Consider the following 17,921-nt stretch of genomic DNA (forward strand, 5'->3'; position numbering starts at 1 on the left):
AGTTAGTTGAACTTGTTTGTCTGGCGTGAGGTAAGCCATCTGGGCGGTTATATTTAAGCTGGCACCCAGGAATGTAATCTGTTGTGAGGGCACTAGTTTTGACTTTTAGTTTACTGTGTACCCTACAGAAGTTAGCAACCTTTTTACAAACGCCAGATGCTGTAGAAGGATGTCGTTTGTCTCTGCTTGAATGAGGCAGTCGTCCAGGTATGGATATATTTGAATTCCTTTTTGTCTGCAAAAAGCAACTACTGGTGCCAGGCACTTTGTGAAGACCCTGGGCGCAGTAGATAAGCCAAAGGGCAGTGCAGAGAATTGGTAGTGCATTGAACCAGCTTTGAATTGGAGGTATCTTCTGCAACTTTGTCTGATAGGGACATGCAGGTATGCCACTTTGAGGTCCAGAGTAACAAGCCAAGCGTTCTTGCCCAGCATGGGAAGAAGTTGCTGTAGAGTCAACATTTTGAATTTCGAAATATCCAGGTAAGTATTTAGAATTGAAAGGTCAAGTATGGGCCTCCAGGCCTTGTCCTTTCTGGGAACCAGGAAGAGTCTTGAGTAAAATCCTTGTCCTTGCTGTGGTAATTTTTGAATGGCTCATGTCCATGAGGGCTGAAATTTGTTTTTGTCCCTCTGCCCATTGATTTTGTGTCAGGTCTGGCATTCTTTTTGGCCTTGGTAAAGTATGAAAGTGGAACCTGTAACCTTGAGACACAATATTCAGAACCCATTTGTCTTGGGTGATTGCTTGCCAGTTTTGATTAAAAAAAAAAGTGCTAGTTCCCCCCCCCAAGGGGGCTTCCAAAAGGGAAGTGCTTGGCGTATGAAGGGGAAAGTCATTATGACTGTTTCCTGTAAGGTTGAGACTTGTCCTCACCTCCTTTTGGGGTTGAGGTGCCCCACTGTCTATCGGTTTGCGCCTTGGGGTTGAGATCTGCCTCTTGGGCATCTGTATCTGCCTCTCTGTGGCCTGTCTGACACTGAAAAGGACCAATTTTTTGTAGGCCAATTTCTGCTAAACCGAGGTGGTTGCACCTGTAAGAATTCCTCGACTGTTTGCATAGATTTAGCTTTATCCTCCATTTTCTTTAACATCTCTTCTGCCTTAACACCAAACAAGGTATCATGCTGTAAAGGAGCATCCAATAATTTTGCCTTAACATGATCTGGCAAACTCTGTTCTTTTAACCAAGCATGCCTTCGAATCACTGAACCTGTAACTGCGGCTCTACAAGAGACCTCAAGAGAATCAAAACCACACTGGAGAGTACGTTTTCCCACCTGTTCAACTGCATGCAACAAATCCTGCATTTATTTACAATCAGGAGCATCTGAGCTTGCAACCATTTTCTGTTTTAACTGAGCCATTAAATATTGTTGGTACTTAAGCATGTGAAACTGGCAATTTAAAGCTCTTACTGCTAAGGTTGCAGAAGAGTATACTTTCTTCCCCCATCTATCCAAAGCTCTGGAATCTCTGTCAGAGGGTACTGGATTTTTTGCAATGGAAGCCTTAACCCCTTTTGGACCCTGGGAAATAGTTTCTGGATCAGCTGTAGGGTTTTTATAAAGAAACTTGAGAGAGTCAGGGACTCTGCAGTACCTATCTGGCTTGGCTGGAGCAGGGGGCAAAGAATCAGATAAGCTGGATTCAGAGAACACATCCACAATATCTAGCACAGGCGGAATAGCCAGGGGCCTGTGCTGAGGCAGTAAAAGGAAATCTGAGCCTTTTCTTAGATTCTGAGTAATCCTGACTTTCCCAATGGAAATGCTCCCTCATGGTATGTAAAGTTTCCCCAAAAGAGCAATCCTCAGGAGGAGAGGCTGAAGGGATAGATTCTTCAGCATCAGAGTCCTCATAGGGGGGTATAGAGTACCCCTGGTCTGAAGAGGAATCAGAAGAAATGGAAACCTGATCAGAGGAATCAGTCTGTATCCTGCCTAGGCCTTTACTCTAATCAAGGGTTTCCATCCCCCTCCTGAGAAATGAGGTCTTTGGCCATTTTAAGCATCTGTTTCTTAGGCATGGTGGTTTGTCCAGGAGAATGCTGTACTTGTTTCTTTGTCTTTAGTGGTACTTTTGTCTTGGCTGTTGTTTTAATAGTAAGTTGTGAAGGTCTGAAAACACCCTCAGAAGCCGATGCCTGCTCAGCGGCTCCGGACCCATCTGAGGGATTCGTTTCCGTAGGTGCAATACCTTGAGTATCCAGAGGCCTAGTTGTCTCCATGTGGGAGTCGGAGGTGGCCTGTGGCTCTGAGGTAGCGGGTGTCAGGGGCTGCGAAAGCGCCTGAGAACCAGCGACTGGCCTAGAAGAGGTTTCATCGGTGTTGGGCCTCGGATGTCTGCCTTTATCATTGTCCTTGCGTTTTTTCGGTATTGCGGTAGTCGGTTAATCCGATGGCATAGTACAATTGAACCTTCGGCCAAAGTAGTGCAAAGCAAAATCAAAATGTCTTTTTATAGTATACTTGTTAAATCTAGCACAAAACCGACAACTAGTGACGTCGTGATCAGGGCCTAGGCATGGAATACAGTAAGAGTGGAAGTCCTTATGAAAGTATTTGCTCTCCACAAGAAATACAATTATTAACTTTTTCTGACATCGGTCTGAGGCAAGAAAAAGTTTCCCCAACAGGGTACTTAGCTTTATTGAAGACTTCGGATCTGAAATTCGACTTTGAAAATCTCAGGAGTCGGCCGACCGGCACTTGCGAACTGCTTCCGCTTCGGGTACTGCGCAGCAAGAAAGACTGAAGAAAAGCGTCGGATGCATCTTGTATACCCCTGGCGCACTGATGTCAGGGAAGAAGCGACAGCAACCGACGCCGGACCAAGACTTTGGAACTCTGGCCGACTGCGGGACCGCCTGACGGCAGGATAACCCAAGTGTGATAACTGCAGCAGTGTAACACGATGAACATCTAAATGTTTTAGATATGCAAGTAATAAAAACAACATACAAAATTCCACAACAGGACTGGCTAACTTTACAGAGTCTGGCATATTCGCAAGATTTAAGTAGAATTAGCAAGTCATTTAAAGAAATACCTTAATTTACGAAATACATATATGAAATCATATATAATGACCGACATGGAAAACAGCATTTCAAAATTTTACAAAATAGATAAACTATAAAACAACACCCACAACCTCATATTGGAAATATATAACAAAAGGACACTATACAGTCAACTGAAGATATTAAAACAAATATCTTATCATAGATAACATTACATCCTTTACACAACACTGGAAAGTTTTTAAATTGGAAATGCTTGCACAGAGCATTCTTAACCCCAGACAGAATCAGTAAAATTCGTTCTTCCATAAAAGGAATATGTTGGAGATGTGAGCAAGTACACAATGCAGACTGGAACCACATTTTCTGTGTGTTAAAATTAAGCCATTTTGGAATGGTATGAACATCTTTCTACAAACTTTACTTAATGAATCATTTTATTTAACTAAAGCTCTTGTACTATTAAATGTGAACGGCAGTCCTCATTTGAATAGATCAAATATGTATCTAGTATGGACTATACTTGCAATTTCAAGGAAGTGTATAACAAGAAGATGGAATACAAACACAATACCACTTTGGAAGACGTCTACAGCCTACTGAAGACCACAGCATTATTGGAAATTAAAATTAAACTACTAAGAATTTATCCAAAGCCATTTATTAACCCTTGGGGAAAAGTCTTATTGTTGATTGATACTATACAACAATTGATCAGACACTCTGACAATGGATTGGACATGCTTATAAAGTAACTCTATACATTAAGATCTGTTATAGTGTCAGGCTAATGTTAACAGTGTACAGAGTTAGAAGGAAATGCTCCATGGACACAGGCTAGTCAGACAAAGGCTTCGGCCACCGGTCTGTAGAGTAAGCAGCACAAACATTACTGGATGATTTCTCCTCCAGGCCGAGGGGTGGACCTCTGTACGTCTATCATCTGCTAAACCAGAGAATGGGTGTGGACTTTATACATCACCCATAAAGGCAGAGGATAGATGGACAAACTTCATCCCACTCTAGTCGAAAGATGGACAGAATGTCCATACTAGATACATGTTTGACCTATTCAAATGAGGACCGTCGTTCACATTTAATAATACAAGAGCTTTAGTTAAATAAAATGATTCATTATATAAAGTTTGTAGAAAGTTATTATCACTCAGAAATGGCTCAATTTTAACACAAAGAAAATGTGGTTCCAGTCTGCATTGTGTACTTGCTCTCTGAAAAATAAAAATAATAATTTTATTCTCTAAAGCCAAAAACACAGCATCCATGGGACCGGATAACATCGCAGGTTGCACTTTACACGAACGTCAGAAAAAACTGGCTCCCCACCTAAGCACCATGTTCAATCAGACTCGCGTCAGGCTTTGTACCCACTGAATGGCGCACAGCAACAGTTATCCCACTTCACAAAGGGGGAGCCACCACTGATCCTGGGAACTACCACCCTATTAGCCGGACGAGCCTAGTCTGCAAGGCCATGGAACATATCATAATGGAATTCATAAACAAAAACACTGGTAACCTCAAACTCTGGACCCCATCCAGTTCGGGTTTGTGAAAGGCAGCTCATGCCTCCTGAACCTGGTCGACGACTTTGAGGCAGTCACCAAAGCCGCAGACGAGGGTAAGGTGGTTCACACAGCCTATCTTGACCTCGCCAAGGCTTTCAACACCATACCCCATTCCAGAATTATAGCTAAACTCACTAAACTAGGTATAAATCCCTGTGTCACAAGATGGGTTGCCAACTGGGTCACTGACAGAACCCGCACTGTAAAAGTTGCAGACTCCAAATCTGACTTCAAACCAGTGACAAGTGGAGTACCACAGGGTTCAGTCCAGGGACCTCTCCTGTTTGGTATCTACTTCTCTGAAGTACAAGCCAACAAAGGCAGCCTCTGGCTAACAAAGTTTGCAGATCACTACAAACTAGGAGCTATAGTACAGTCCCCAAATGATGTGGACATCCTACAGAAGAGCCTCACTGAGACAGATTCCTTGTGTCATGGCATGAAGCTCAATGCAAAAAGTGCATTGTTATCCCCTTTGGTAAAAAATCTGTCCCCATTAACTACCACAGTCTTCTTAATGCCGAATGTGTGATAAGAGACCTTGGGACCCAGTTGGACAGTAGTCTCTCCTTTGATAATCACATTGGCACAGTAGTCAGGAAATCCTTCTACGTGGCACACCTCATTAAAAAAGGGTTCTCATCCAGGGAAAAAAAAAAGGTCATTGTTCCCCTCTACTCAACACTCATTAGACCCATTATAGAGTACAACGCCCCTTTTGGAATGTACCTCACAAGACATCTGCAGCAGCTGGAAAGGCCACAGAAGTACCTCACAAAGAGGAAATCTGGCCTCAAACAGAAACAGATGCCCTACACTGAGTCTCAAAAAACTCAAGCTTTACTCTGTAGCATATCGCCTACTCCGAGGTGATCTCTGTCCAACATATAAAGCTATGTCAAACCCAGAGCTATTGGACATGCTACACCTAAAGAAACCCCAATCCCTCCGAGCTACACGCTCTAGGGACAAAAACCTTGTCACCACAATAAACAGGACATGCTGGAGGGATAGATTCCTGTCCCAGAGACTTCCCATACTCTAGAACAAGCTACCCATCTATGTCAAGCAAAGCTCCTCATTAACACTCTTCAAGAAAAATCTTGATGAGTGGATAGGAAATAGGAAATACACCCCAGGAATCACTTCCGTCGCTCTGCTCGACAAGGGCACAGGAAAATTAACTTTCTTGGGTTGGCGTAAGCCAGGGAACTTTGTTGGCTAGGCTTACTTAGGCCCTTGGGCCGATAGCCTAGTACCTACCTAAGAACTTAAGGAAGTTGCAACCAATGCTCACCAACTGTATCTTCTACCTTCTCATGCTGCTTTGGCACTGACTTAGGATCAAATGCAGGACCTTTTTGCCTATACTGTCCTAGGTACTCAAGGGTTGCCATCCAGCAAAATGTAAGGCAGCCCTATACAGTCTCCCATATGTGTCTTTGGGCGACTGGATTAAAATGTTGGTACCCATGACATTACATGACAATATGTGCTTCCTCAAACAGTACCGGTATCTGGCAGCCACGTTAAGACTTCAATGGCTTGTACTATTTATGGACACTGAACGCAAGAACATTCACAGCAAAGGTCACACCTGACATCAGAATAGCTTATCTCAGAATGAGTGCACTGTGCAGTTATCTTCAGATATGGACTGATGGCTGTTTTCCAGAAAACTATCCTCAAATCAATGGACATTAATCTCCCTTGATGCATCTATATGTTCTATCATGTCTCCCATACAATATGAACAGAACAATCTAACCCCCCAGACTGCAGTGTAATGACACCAACATACTTAGACAGTTGTCAAGTGTTTTAGAATAAATTTTTTTTTTCCTCTTCAGCCACTTATTTACATTTGACCCACAGCATGCTTTTTGTGCAATGCTCAGCCTAATTAACAGCCACCTTGCGTTGCTGACAAGTGGCAGCTCCTCTACACTAGTAACTTATTCTTCACATATTCACTCAAAAGCCCAACTTTCTGATGCTGACAGCAATTACCTGTGAGGTATCGCAAGTCCTCCATCCACTGCACCTTTCATTACTGCAAACACTTTGTTTCCTGTGGTGGTTCTTGCAAGGCCAGCATCCAGGTAACAAGTGAAAGCACTGGGATGACCATCCACACTCTCGACATTGTATTCATCGCCTGTGATTTCAACCTGCCCTTCATAAATGGTGTCCAATCCAAATTTATTCAGCAACTATGAAGAAAGAAAATGTGTATTACACGGAGATCGATTCAGAACTTGTATCAAGACTCAAGTACATTTCCAGAAAAAACAGTAGTAGTTAGCAAAAGTACATGGGGTGGGGGGGGGGGGGGATTATACAAGATTCAGAACTACTGCTAGTAAAACAAACCATGAAAGTACAGCTAGATTACAAATAAGACTGAGAAAACAATTTCTATTTAGTCCATGTCAAGCCTTACCAATTTGCACCCTTACTAGTGTTGAAAAAAATGTTTTGACCTTACCCTGCGAGCGAGCAGAAGTCCTGTACAGTAAGCTGATGCGTAATTTGTCAGCCCGACTTTCACGCCATATTTGGGGAGTTCATGAGAGTATGCTGCAGAAACAATCATATCTCCCTCTATTCTGGCGTACGCTATCTGTAAAAAAAAAAAAAAGAACAAAACGCACTGTAGTTCACTTAATCAGAAATGACAAGAGTTACAACAGAAAAAGAAAATATGACCTAAAGCAATACTGTCAATAGTGAGACACCGACACAGTGACCATTCCTTCTTTATGAACCACCAGCACTCAGTTCCCAAAAAATAAAGCAAGCACAGTTCTGTCAGAAACTTACCATAACTGCAGCTGTTCAAATAGACCACTGTTGCATTGCCAAGTTTTTGGCCATTCCTGCCCACAGAAATCTGTGGTTGGCTCAAATATCAGAATCTCACCCTCCCCCAGCCAGCAGATGCCCTCCCTGAATAACAACGGATATCAATGGTACAAAGGAGTCCTTGGCCATTGCAATCCTCAGGACTTTAACCAGGGACCAATGATCCTATTATCATTAAGATAATACAACTCACCCTATGCTTCCTGGGTGGACACAGTAAGATGGGAGTGCACAGTGGAAGAAGGGTGAGGAACAGTGTACCCACCCTAACCCCAGAGGAAAACCAGAAGAGGGGTAAGCAGGGAGAAAAATGGGTACTACAACAGAGGCCATCTCGAACATACAGAATTATAGTAAGTTTCAGGCACAAATGTACGATGTTCTTCTTAGTCAATACTGCAGTAATGAGTTTTGGAAAAACACTCAGAGCTATACCACATGGGGTAGTTGGTTAGTATTGGGTGCTGGAAAAACAAGGCTCTGAAGGTGGCACCAAGGCTGTAATGGTTTGCAAAGGTGTGCACAGAGGACCAGGTAGCTGTTTCAAGAATAGACTGTATAGACACAATTAAAACTTGTGGCGGCTGCTTTTACCATGGTAGAATGAGCTATAATGTGAAGTGGAACTTGTTTTCCACAATGAGAGTAGCAGAAAGCAATGCATTTGGATATCCAAAATAGATAGATGGGGTCTGCTTATTCACAGGTCTCTCCTGCCTTATCCTCTGCAAAGGGAACAATGAGTTGGCCTGCTTGTTGAGAGGATTTTGCTCGGTGAAAACAGAACCTCAGTGGTCTCAGAATGCCCAAAGCAAGGATGATCCTTTTCCCTCTTGTTCAGAGGGCTTGTGCTGAAAGCTGGAAGGTGAATGTCCTGGTTGAATGACACCTGTGATATAACCTTGGGCATAAAGGATGGGAAGGTCTGAGGATGATCCTGTATTTATAAACAAAAATTCAGGAAAAGCTCCTTACAGGAGTGCTTGTTCAGAAATAAATCCAGCCGATTTCAAAATTAGTAGGTGTATTTCAAGGTAAGCATTTTATAGGACAGTGGCAGCTGGCTCAAATGGAGGTAAAGTGAACTTCTCAAACAAAGTTAAGGTCCTAGGCAGGTTTGTATGGCTTACTAGGAGGTAAGAAGTGTAAAATATCTTTATTAAATTTGTTTCAAGTGAAGGTGGGATAGATAGGAGACATGAACAAGCAAGGCGAAATAGGAAGTATGTACATTGACGGAGGAATAATATAAACCTTCCTTCTTACGGAGAACAGAGAATCCAGCTTGTGACAAGGTCAATTACTTTGGGACGTTTTCCACTTGTCAAGGTATTTATTGGCATTTGGTTTTCTATCTTTTTAGAATAGAGACCAAATTTCTCTAAAATTGATGCCTGATTGGGATTAAGGACAAATCATCCATCCTGTGAGGTTCAGTGGTGGAGATCTGGGTGGATGACAGATCCCTTGCTTGGTGACAGCAGGACCACACACTGAGCCAGAGACTATTTTCCACCATTGACATCTAACAGATAGGAGAACCAGTGTGATCTGGGCCGATAAGGCACAATTGTCCTCTTTGGCCCATTTTCTTTGAATACCTGAAGTACCTTCAGGATAAGGGATAGTGGAAGGAATGCATTAAGAGTCATGTCCAGGTGAAGAGGACTTCCACCTTCCACTCCCACCTCTCTCAGTAGTTCCAGCACAGCAGTTTCTTCTGGGCAAATGCAAACAATTCCACTACTGGTACACCCCACAGGTGCATTAGGTCAAAAAATATTTCTCTTTTCGAGATTCACTTGTTTGGGTTGATACAGGTTCTGCTCAGGTTGTCTGCCAGAAGGTTCTGTTGTCCTGGGATGTAACAGGTGACAGGAATGGCAGCTCCTGAGCTAGGTCTCAGAGATACACAGGTAAACTGCTCAGAAGGTAGGAGCTGGTCCCTCCTTGCTTGTTTACGTAACACAACTGTGATAATATCTGCACAGAATTTTTAAGAGACCTAGTATTAAAAGTATCTTTGAAAGCTTTGATGGCCAAAAAGGCACACAATTTTTTTTATGGTTATGTGTTGTCGTGTCATGCCCTTGTCCCAGGTTCCTTGTACTAAGTAAGCACCTTAAAGGGTCACCAGATAATTAACCATTCCAAAACTACTGCATTTTAGTATACTTTTGCTAGAAGGATGCCTGTAATTGGTGTCTCCACCATCAGACACATTCCCTGAACCCTCACGAGTCTGAACGCAGAGGGTGACAACTGACTACCCTTCAGGACCCACAATCTCCGACCTATCAAGGGCCCTAAACAACCTATACCAAACAAATATGATTATGACATGGTAGCTGTCCAGGTGGGTGTGAATGACCTGGCACACAACCCTGGGGGATATGCAAAGATCATACCTCAGTCAAACAACTCCCTTCCTGAAGTTTACTTCCCACAGCTATACTTCAACCAATTTCTTAGATGTGCAGATTTCCAAGGACACCAACAATAACAGAATCACCACTGATCTAGTCAGAAAACAGAGGGTTAACTTGTTACATCAGAGTAAAAGTCTGCATCCTGCAAAACCCAAGTAAAATGTGGTGAAGTCCCGGGGCTATAGATTAGCTAGAATTACCAAAGAGCTGGAATCATTTTTGAGAAACCTGAACAACGTATAGAATTATTTTCTAGTGAGAGGCCATGAAAGTCAGATGTTAAACATCCTGCAACCCATTACAGAACTGAAAAGAAAAGAACTAAAGCACCTTCACTCAACCACCTCAGTAGGAGAATGTTAATAAATTCAACAGAGAATAACAAATGAAAAAATAGCTGCATCCTGACATACACTTTGGATTATCACAGTATCAAAAATGTTAAAGAAAAAGTACAGTTGTGTACACTTACCATAAATGTAGATGTTAGAGTGCATTCACCTTTGCAGTCATTACATTTGGGATACCTGCTTGCAGTAGCCCACAGTCGGCCTGATTAACAAAGTCTTGGGACCTGCGTCGGTTGCTGTCCCTTCTTCCATGACGTCAGGTCGCCAGGGGTATAAAAACATGCAGCCAACGCCATTACACCAGTTTTTCTTGCCCCAGATGTCAGGTGCCCCCCTAATGGGAAGCAATTAAATCTATAATACAAGGATATACCTCCAAAAAAAAAGCAAATACACCAAAAAGCATTTTGACCATAGTAAGTGAGAGTAGAGGTATAGCCAAAAGAAGAAAGGAGGCTGGAGGGAGGGTAACCAGGACTGCAACAGTAAATACAAATCGAACATCTACATTTATGGCAAGTGTACACAACTATACTATGTTCTTCGTGTTTGACTGTTGAAGTCATTACATTTGGGTAGATTCCCAAAGCTAAGTTTGGGAGGATGAATTTAATTAGAATTAGGACCAGCTATAAGGCCCTGCAAGACTGCAGTGGCAAAACCACCTCTGGATTTACAGAAAATTGGCAAATGATCATGCTTGGTGAAAGTAAGTACAGACCTCCAGGTAGCAGCTTCTAGGATGTCCCTTGTAGGCACGCCCCTGAGAAAGGCTGTAGAGGTAGATGCAGCCCTGGTTGAATGGGGTCTAATGCCCTGTGGGATAGGTTTTCCATGGCGCTTATAGCAGAAATGAATGCAGTGACCTATCCATTTTGAAATGGTGTGCTTTGAAATTGCATGTCCCTGCAGCAAATGCCAGCAGCAGTTCAGATTTCCTTTGGGGTTTAGTCCGGTACAAGTAGAATCTAAGCTGTCTGTGCACATCTAAGGAGTGCAGTATCCGTTCCCCTTTGTTCTGTGGGTTAGGAAAGAAGGTAGGCAAATGAACACACTAAATACCACCTTGGGAATGAAGGAGGGACTGCTTCTGAGGGACACCCTGTCCACATGAATGATGATGAAAGGCTACACTGCCATAACGGCATGCAACTCAGATACCCTTCTGGCAAGAGTGATTGCTAAAAGGAAAGCTGTTTTCCAGGAAAGAAAAATAAAATCTGCAGTAGCAGTTGGCTCGAAAGGAGGAAGAGTGAGTTTCTCCAAGACAAAGTTAAGGTCCCAGGCTGGAGCTCTCCTCGGTGGTCTTAAATTTTTGGCCCCTCCAAGGAACTGCTTGAGCAGTGGGTGAGAGAAGAGGGGAGGCTCTGTGCTATAATGAGCTGAAATGGCAGAGGCATGAATTTTGGAGGAGGAAAAGGCCAAGCCCTTATGAAGCATCTCAGTAAAATTTTGTGGAATCTGAGATAAATTGGGCACTGCTGCGCTCATCCCTTGAGATTGGTTCGAGGTACAAAATATTTTCCACTTTGCAGCATAAGATTTTCTAGTACCAGGCCTCCTAGCCTCTAAAATGATATCAAATCACTGATTTACTGAGGGGTGGTAAAGGAGAGATTATGTAATTAGCCAGGCTGCTAGGTTCAGGGTTTGCAGCGGAGGGTGCAGAATCTGGTTCTCCTGCTGAGACAAAAGGGAAGGAGTCTGAGGAAGGTGCCATGGGGCCAAGCGTGACACACTGCGCAGGAGGGGGTACCAGTGGAGTGGCCAGTCTGGTGCAATTAAAATTGTCCTTGGCTTGGCCTGTTTGATCTTTAGTAGTACCTTGGAGAGCAGAGGCAGAGGAAGGAAAGCATAAACTGATAGGTTTTTCCAGCTGAAGGAAAGAGCATCCACTTTCCAAGCTAGTTTGTGGGGAATCCTTGTACAAAATTTGTCCAATTGATGGTTCTGGGGGAGGCAAACAGGTCTATATCTGGGCTCTCCCATTTGTTTGTCAACATGCTGAAAATCCTTTGTTCCAGTTTCCACTCATGTGGGTCCATGAGGTTTCTGCTTAGTCCATCTGCCAGTGTATTTAGTTTTCCTGGCAGGAATTGAGCTTGTAGATTCACTTGGTAGCTCAAGGTTGTGTTCCACAATGTCATGGCTAGTCTGCAGAGGGGTAAGAGTGTGTACCCCCTGCTCGTTTATGTACCACATGACCGTGGTTGTTGTCCATCTTTACCATTAGTTGTCCTGGAAGAATGTGGTCCTTGAAGGCTGTCAGAGCATTCTGTACAGCTTACATTTCCTTCCGATTTATGTGTAGGTGCATTTGACTTGGGTTCCATTTGCCCTGAATGCACTTCCCTACCAGGTGAGCCCCCCCATGCATAGTCTGATGCGTCTGTTAAGGTTTGGGTGGCAGGGGGTAGTGTGAATGGTAGTCCATTGTTTTGGTGGCAGGCCTCTGCCCACCAAAGGAACTCTAGGTATAGGCAAAGTATGATAGGAATCATAGCTTCTAGATCCTGTGAATGCTGACACCATAGGCTTTTGAGATACCACTGCAGTTTCCTCGTATGCAGCCTTGCATATGGAATTAGAAGAATGCAGGAGGTCATGAACCCCAAGGCTTGCAGTATTTGCCTTGCAGATAACTGGGTTTTTGTGGCCACTTGTTTGAAGTAGGTTGTCAAATGAGTCCGTTTCCCTGGCATGAGGAAAGCCATCTGGGAAGTTGCACTCAAGCTTGCTCCCAGGAATATAACTTGTTGACAGGGTACCAGGTGTGATTTCTTTTGGTTTATGGTGTATTCCAGACCAAGTCAATACCCTTTGAACAAAGATGATTCTAAAGTATGTCCTGGCTTTCTGCCCGAATCAGACAATCGTCCAGGTATGGACATATTTGAATATTTCTTTGCCTGCAGAATGCAATGACTGGGAGCTAGGCACTTTGTGAATACCCTGGGTGCAGTAGATAAGGCAAAGGGCAGTGCAGAGAACTGATAGTGAATGTAGCCTGCTTTGAAGCGTAGGTATCTTCTGCAAGACTCCCAGATAGGGATGTGCAGGTATGCTCCATTTAAGTATAGTGCTGCCAACCATGCATCTTTGCCTAGTATAGGAAGCAGCTGGTGAAGAGTCAGCATCTTGAATTTTGGAATCACCAAAAAGGTATTTAGAGTAGAAAGGTCCAGGATAGGATGCCAAGTATTGCCTTTTCTGGGTACCAGAAAGTCTAATAGAAACCTTGCCCCTTTTTCCTCTTCTGGTACCAACTGAACAGCCCCCATGCTTAAGAGAGAGTACTTGATTTTGGGCCCCTGCCCACTGATTTGGGGGTAGATCTGGCCACCTGCTTGGTGTTGGTAAGGTGTGGAAGTGAAATCTGTATCCTTGGGACACTATATTTAAAACCCATTTGTCCTGGGTAATGAGCTCCCAGTTTTTGGCCTGCAGACCAATCTTTCCGCCTAAAAGAGCATTCAGTTGGAAAGTGCTTGGAAGTTTAAAAAAAAAAAAAAAAAATTAATTGAGACAGTTTTCCATGGGGGTGGGAGTCTTACTACTCCCTAATTTGGGTGTGGAAACCCCCCACTGCTTAGTCTTGTGTGTCCCCTGGGACTGAAACCTGGGGTTTCTGCTGTGCCAGAGTTTGGCTTGAGAAGAACTGGAAGGGGCTGGAAAGGACCAATTCTTAGAGGGCCAGTGCCTACTAAATCTAGGAGGCTGAACTTGTAAGACATCTTTAACAGTTTGCATAGATTTAGCTTTATCTTCCATCTTTTTAAGAACTTCCTCAGCCTTGTTGCCACACAGGTGGTCCTGATTTAAGGGAGCATCCAACAATTTAGCTTTAACATGATCAGGTAAAGATTGCTCCTTAAGCCAAGCATGCCTTCTGAGCACAGACCCAGTAACGGCAGCCCTGCACTTAAAGGGCGAGAAAAGATTGGTGGCTCTGTATTGTAATGAGCCGAAATGGCAGAGGCATGAATTTTAACTGATGAAAAAGATAGGCCTTTGTCCAGCATCTCAGTTAAGTATTGCAAAATCTGAGGAATATTGGGGTGCAGCTGTATCAGTTCCTTGTGCCTGGTTCCAAGCACAGAATATCTTCAATTTTCCAGCAAAAGATTTTCTAGTACTAGGCCTTGTGGCTTCCAAAATGACATTTATGACAGCTTTAGAGAGACGTGTATTTTGTATGACTACATTATCCGCCATGCTGCCAGGTTTAAGGTCCTTAGTTGGCTGCGCAGGATCCGATTGTTTTTCTGGGACAGTAGGTGAGGTATTTGAGGTAAGGTCCAAGCTGGGCATTGAGACAAGTTCCTTAGGATTGGGTACCAGTACTGGCGGGGCCAGTCTGGGGCAATCAGTATCATCTTTGGCTTCTCGTCTGACCTTTAGGAGTACTTTGAGGAAGAGAGACCGTGGAGGAAAGGCATATACTGATAGGGCGTCCACTTTCCATGCTTGTCTGTGATAAGTCCTTGTGCAGAATCTTTTTAGTTGGTAGTTGTGAGGACAGGCAAATAGATCTATGTCTGGTCATCCCCATTTCCTTGTTATCAAGCTGAAGATTTGTGGGTCCAGGTTGCCATTCGTGGAGGATCCATGAGGTTTCTGCTTAGTTCGTCTGCCAGAGTATTTTTCTTTCCTGGCAGGAATTGTGCCTGCAGATGTACTTGGTAAGTCAATGCTGTGTCCCACAAAGTCATGGCTAGCCTGCAAAGGGGGTAAGAATGTGTGCCACCCTGCTTGTTTATATACCACATGACCGTGGTGTTGTCTGCCTTTATCAGTAGTTGTCCCGGATGAAGTAGGTCCTTGATGGCTGTCAGGGCATTTTGAACAGCTAGCATCTCCTTTTGATTGATATGTAGATGCATTTGGCTTGAGGACCATGTGCCCTGTATGCATCTTCCTGCCATGTGGGCCCCCCAGGCTTAATATGATGCATCCGTTGTTAGTGTCTGCCTGGCTGGGGGTAATGTGAATGGTTGTCTCGTTCTGGTGACAAGCCTTGACCCACCATCAAAACTCCTGTTGCAGGCAGGGAATGAGACTAATCACTGTTTCCAGGATGTAGCAATGTTGAGTCCAAACACTTTTTAGGTACCACTGAAGTTTCCTCATATGCAGTCTTGCATATGGAATTAGTAGGATGCAGGATGCCATGAAGCCCAAAGTGCGGAGAATTTTTCTTGCAGATAACTGGACCTTTGTTGCCAATATTTTGAAATAGGCAGTCAGTTGCCTTTTGTTTGTCTGGCGTGAAATAAGCCATCTGGGCAGTTGTATTTAAGCTTGCCCAAGGAATACTATCTCTTGAGAGGGTACTAGTTTTGATTTCTTTTTGTTGACTGTGTACCCTTGGCATGTTAAAAGTCTCTTTACAAACGCCATATGCTGTAGTAGAATGTCCTTGTTCTCTGCTTGAATGAGGCAGTCGTCCAAGTAAGGATATATTTGTATTCCTCTTTGTCTGCAGAAAGCAATTACTGGTGCCAGGCACTTTGTAAAGACACTGGGTGCAGTAGATAAGCCAAAGGGCAGTGCAGAGAATTGGTAATGGTTTGAACCAGCCTTGAATCTGAGGAATCTTCTGCATGATTGTCTGATTGGGACATGCAGGTATGCCTCTTTTAGATCTAAAGTCACGAGCCAAGCCTTGCTGCCCAGCATGGGCAGAAGCTGCTAAGGTCAACATCTTGAATTCTGGAATATTCAGGAAAGTGTTTAGAATAGATAGGTCCAGTATTGGTCGCCATGCTTTGCCCTTTCTGGGTACCAAGAACAGTCCTGAGTAAAATCCTTGTCCCTGTTCTTGCTGTGGCACTTAGTTCAAAATGTGCAACAACAAAACAAGTTATACAAAAATATTTTTGTACATAGTTTTTTTAGGGTTCTTGTACACAGACCTCAAGAAGTCAAGAAGGATAAAAGCGATCTTTAACAGGTTATGAAAACAAAATAGGATTTGCACAATTTTTTTTCTTTACACACGTGCGTGTAAATATATATATATATATATATATATATATATATATATATATATATATATATATATATATATAATATAGTAGATGTCTCACCACAGAAATGGCAAAAAGGCAATAAAATGTAACAAACTTTAATAGAGACTAGCGCTTTTGCGTATAATAAATATGCTTCTTCAGATCATGAATTACAAAAAGAACTGAGAGATTTTATACACTAGTACTGTGACTCAGTCACATCAAATTGAACCAGCTAAAATCAATTATTCAATCAAGTTAAACACAGCAATTGATTAACTAGCTATGCAACAAAAAAAAGGGAAGAAAAAAGCTTATTCAAGTTCAGGTTTTAAAAATGCCCAACTTTTAAATATGAAGCAACATTCTGGTAGACAATTCCATTAGAATATTAATAATCTAAATATTTTAAGCCATCATTTGGTATATATAAAAGTTAAAGCATACACTCATTAAACTCATGTGTTGAAGAGTTCTTTTTTAAAAAAAACATTGTTATAAAAAGAAAAATATAATCTGTAATATAAACAATTACACAATGGTAAACTATTATTAAAAACATTGAATATATTACAAATATAAATATAAATGCAAGATCTGGAAATATAAAATGACCCTAAATTAATTATTATTTATTAATGCTCTTATATAGTAGGGCATATGTCAAAACTACATAAAGCATATAAGTGCATACATGAACAACAATATTCAAAACTCCAAGTGGCTACATATATCTAATGGTCATTACTAAACCATTATACAATCTATGAAATATATAAATTATCTGCGTGAAGCTAAAAAAGACCTTATGGAGACATAGGCATTAAGTCCTGGCGAGTGATGTGCTTTTAATTTAAAAATCCACTCTAGCTCTTTGTTTTCTAAGTAATTCATATAATCTCCACCTCTGTTCCCTGGAAGTACTACCTGCAAAACCCTAAAAGAGAAGGCATGGCCAAAATTCACGGAAATATGTTTGGCTAGTGCAATGAGTTCATTTTTGCACCTGATGTCATAGAGGTGGTTGTATATCCTCTGCTTGAGTTTACGTTTTGTAAGTCCTATATAAAACGCAGGACATTCATTGCAGGAAGCTAGATAAATCAAACCAGCTGTCTCACAAGTTGCATAACAATTTGGTTTCACACAAATACCTAATGTAGGGTGAATAAACTCAGAATCAGTGGATATATGTTGACAATAGTTGCATTTTCTACAAGGGAACGTACCTAACTGTCCCAAAACTGCTAGATGGTCTAAAACATTACTTCCTACATTCTTGCATAACAGCTTTTTAAGAGACTTATTGTTTCTATAAGTAAAACTAGGGGTGTGACCAACAATCTTAGCTGTCTTGTCATCAATGGTCAACACACCCCAGTTCTTATAAATGATATTCTTGATAGCAGTACTATCATTAGTGTATGTTGTAATAAAACTAAGTCTCTCCATAAAATTTGTCTTAATTTTATGTTTATTGTTACTACAGTAAGTCTTACTATATTTATAGGGCATGGTATATCCCAAATCTTGAGCTTCTCCTGTGACCTGAGATCTTATTTTCTTTACCATGAAGGCATCATAGCCCCCCTCAACAAAGATTCTCTTCATGTTATCAAATTCCATCAACCGATCCCTTTCTTGCATACAAATT

At 42.3% G+C, this 17,921-nt stretch overlaps 1 protein-coding gene across 2 annotated transcripts in view; it reads right to left on the minus strand.

Moving 5' to 3' along the window:
* The window catches only part of LOC122811596 (60S ribosomal protein L5-B-like), a 225,772-nt gene that overhangs the window by 159,523 nt on the left and 48,328 nt on the right, over window positions 1–17,921 (minus strand). The window contains exons 4-5 of one of the 2 annotated variants that reach the window (XM_044083550.1): window positions 7,101–7,235; window positions 6,623–6,825 (exon numbers count right to left, since the gene is read on the minus strand). In XM_044083550.1, coding sequence (XP_043939485.1) covers window positions 6,623–6,825; window positions 7,101–7,235 — 338 coding nt within the window. The remainder of the gene's footprint in view (window positions 1–6,622; window positions 6,826–7,100; window positions 7,236–17,921) is intronic. The other variant, XM_044083551.1, reaches the window with a different exon arrangement.

Source organism: Protopterus annectens, chromosome 9.part0, assembly GCF_019279795.1.
Source record: "Protopterus annectens isolate FY-2018-M chromosome 9.part0, PAN1.0, whole genome shotgun sequence".
NCBI classification, from domain to species: Eukaryota; Metazoa; Chordata; order Ceratodontiformes; family Protopteridae; genus Protopterus; species Protopterus annectens.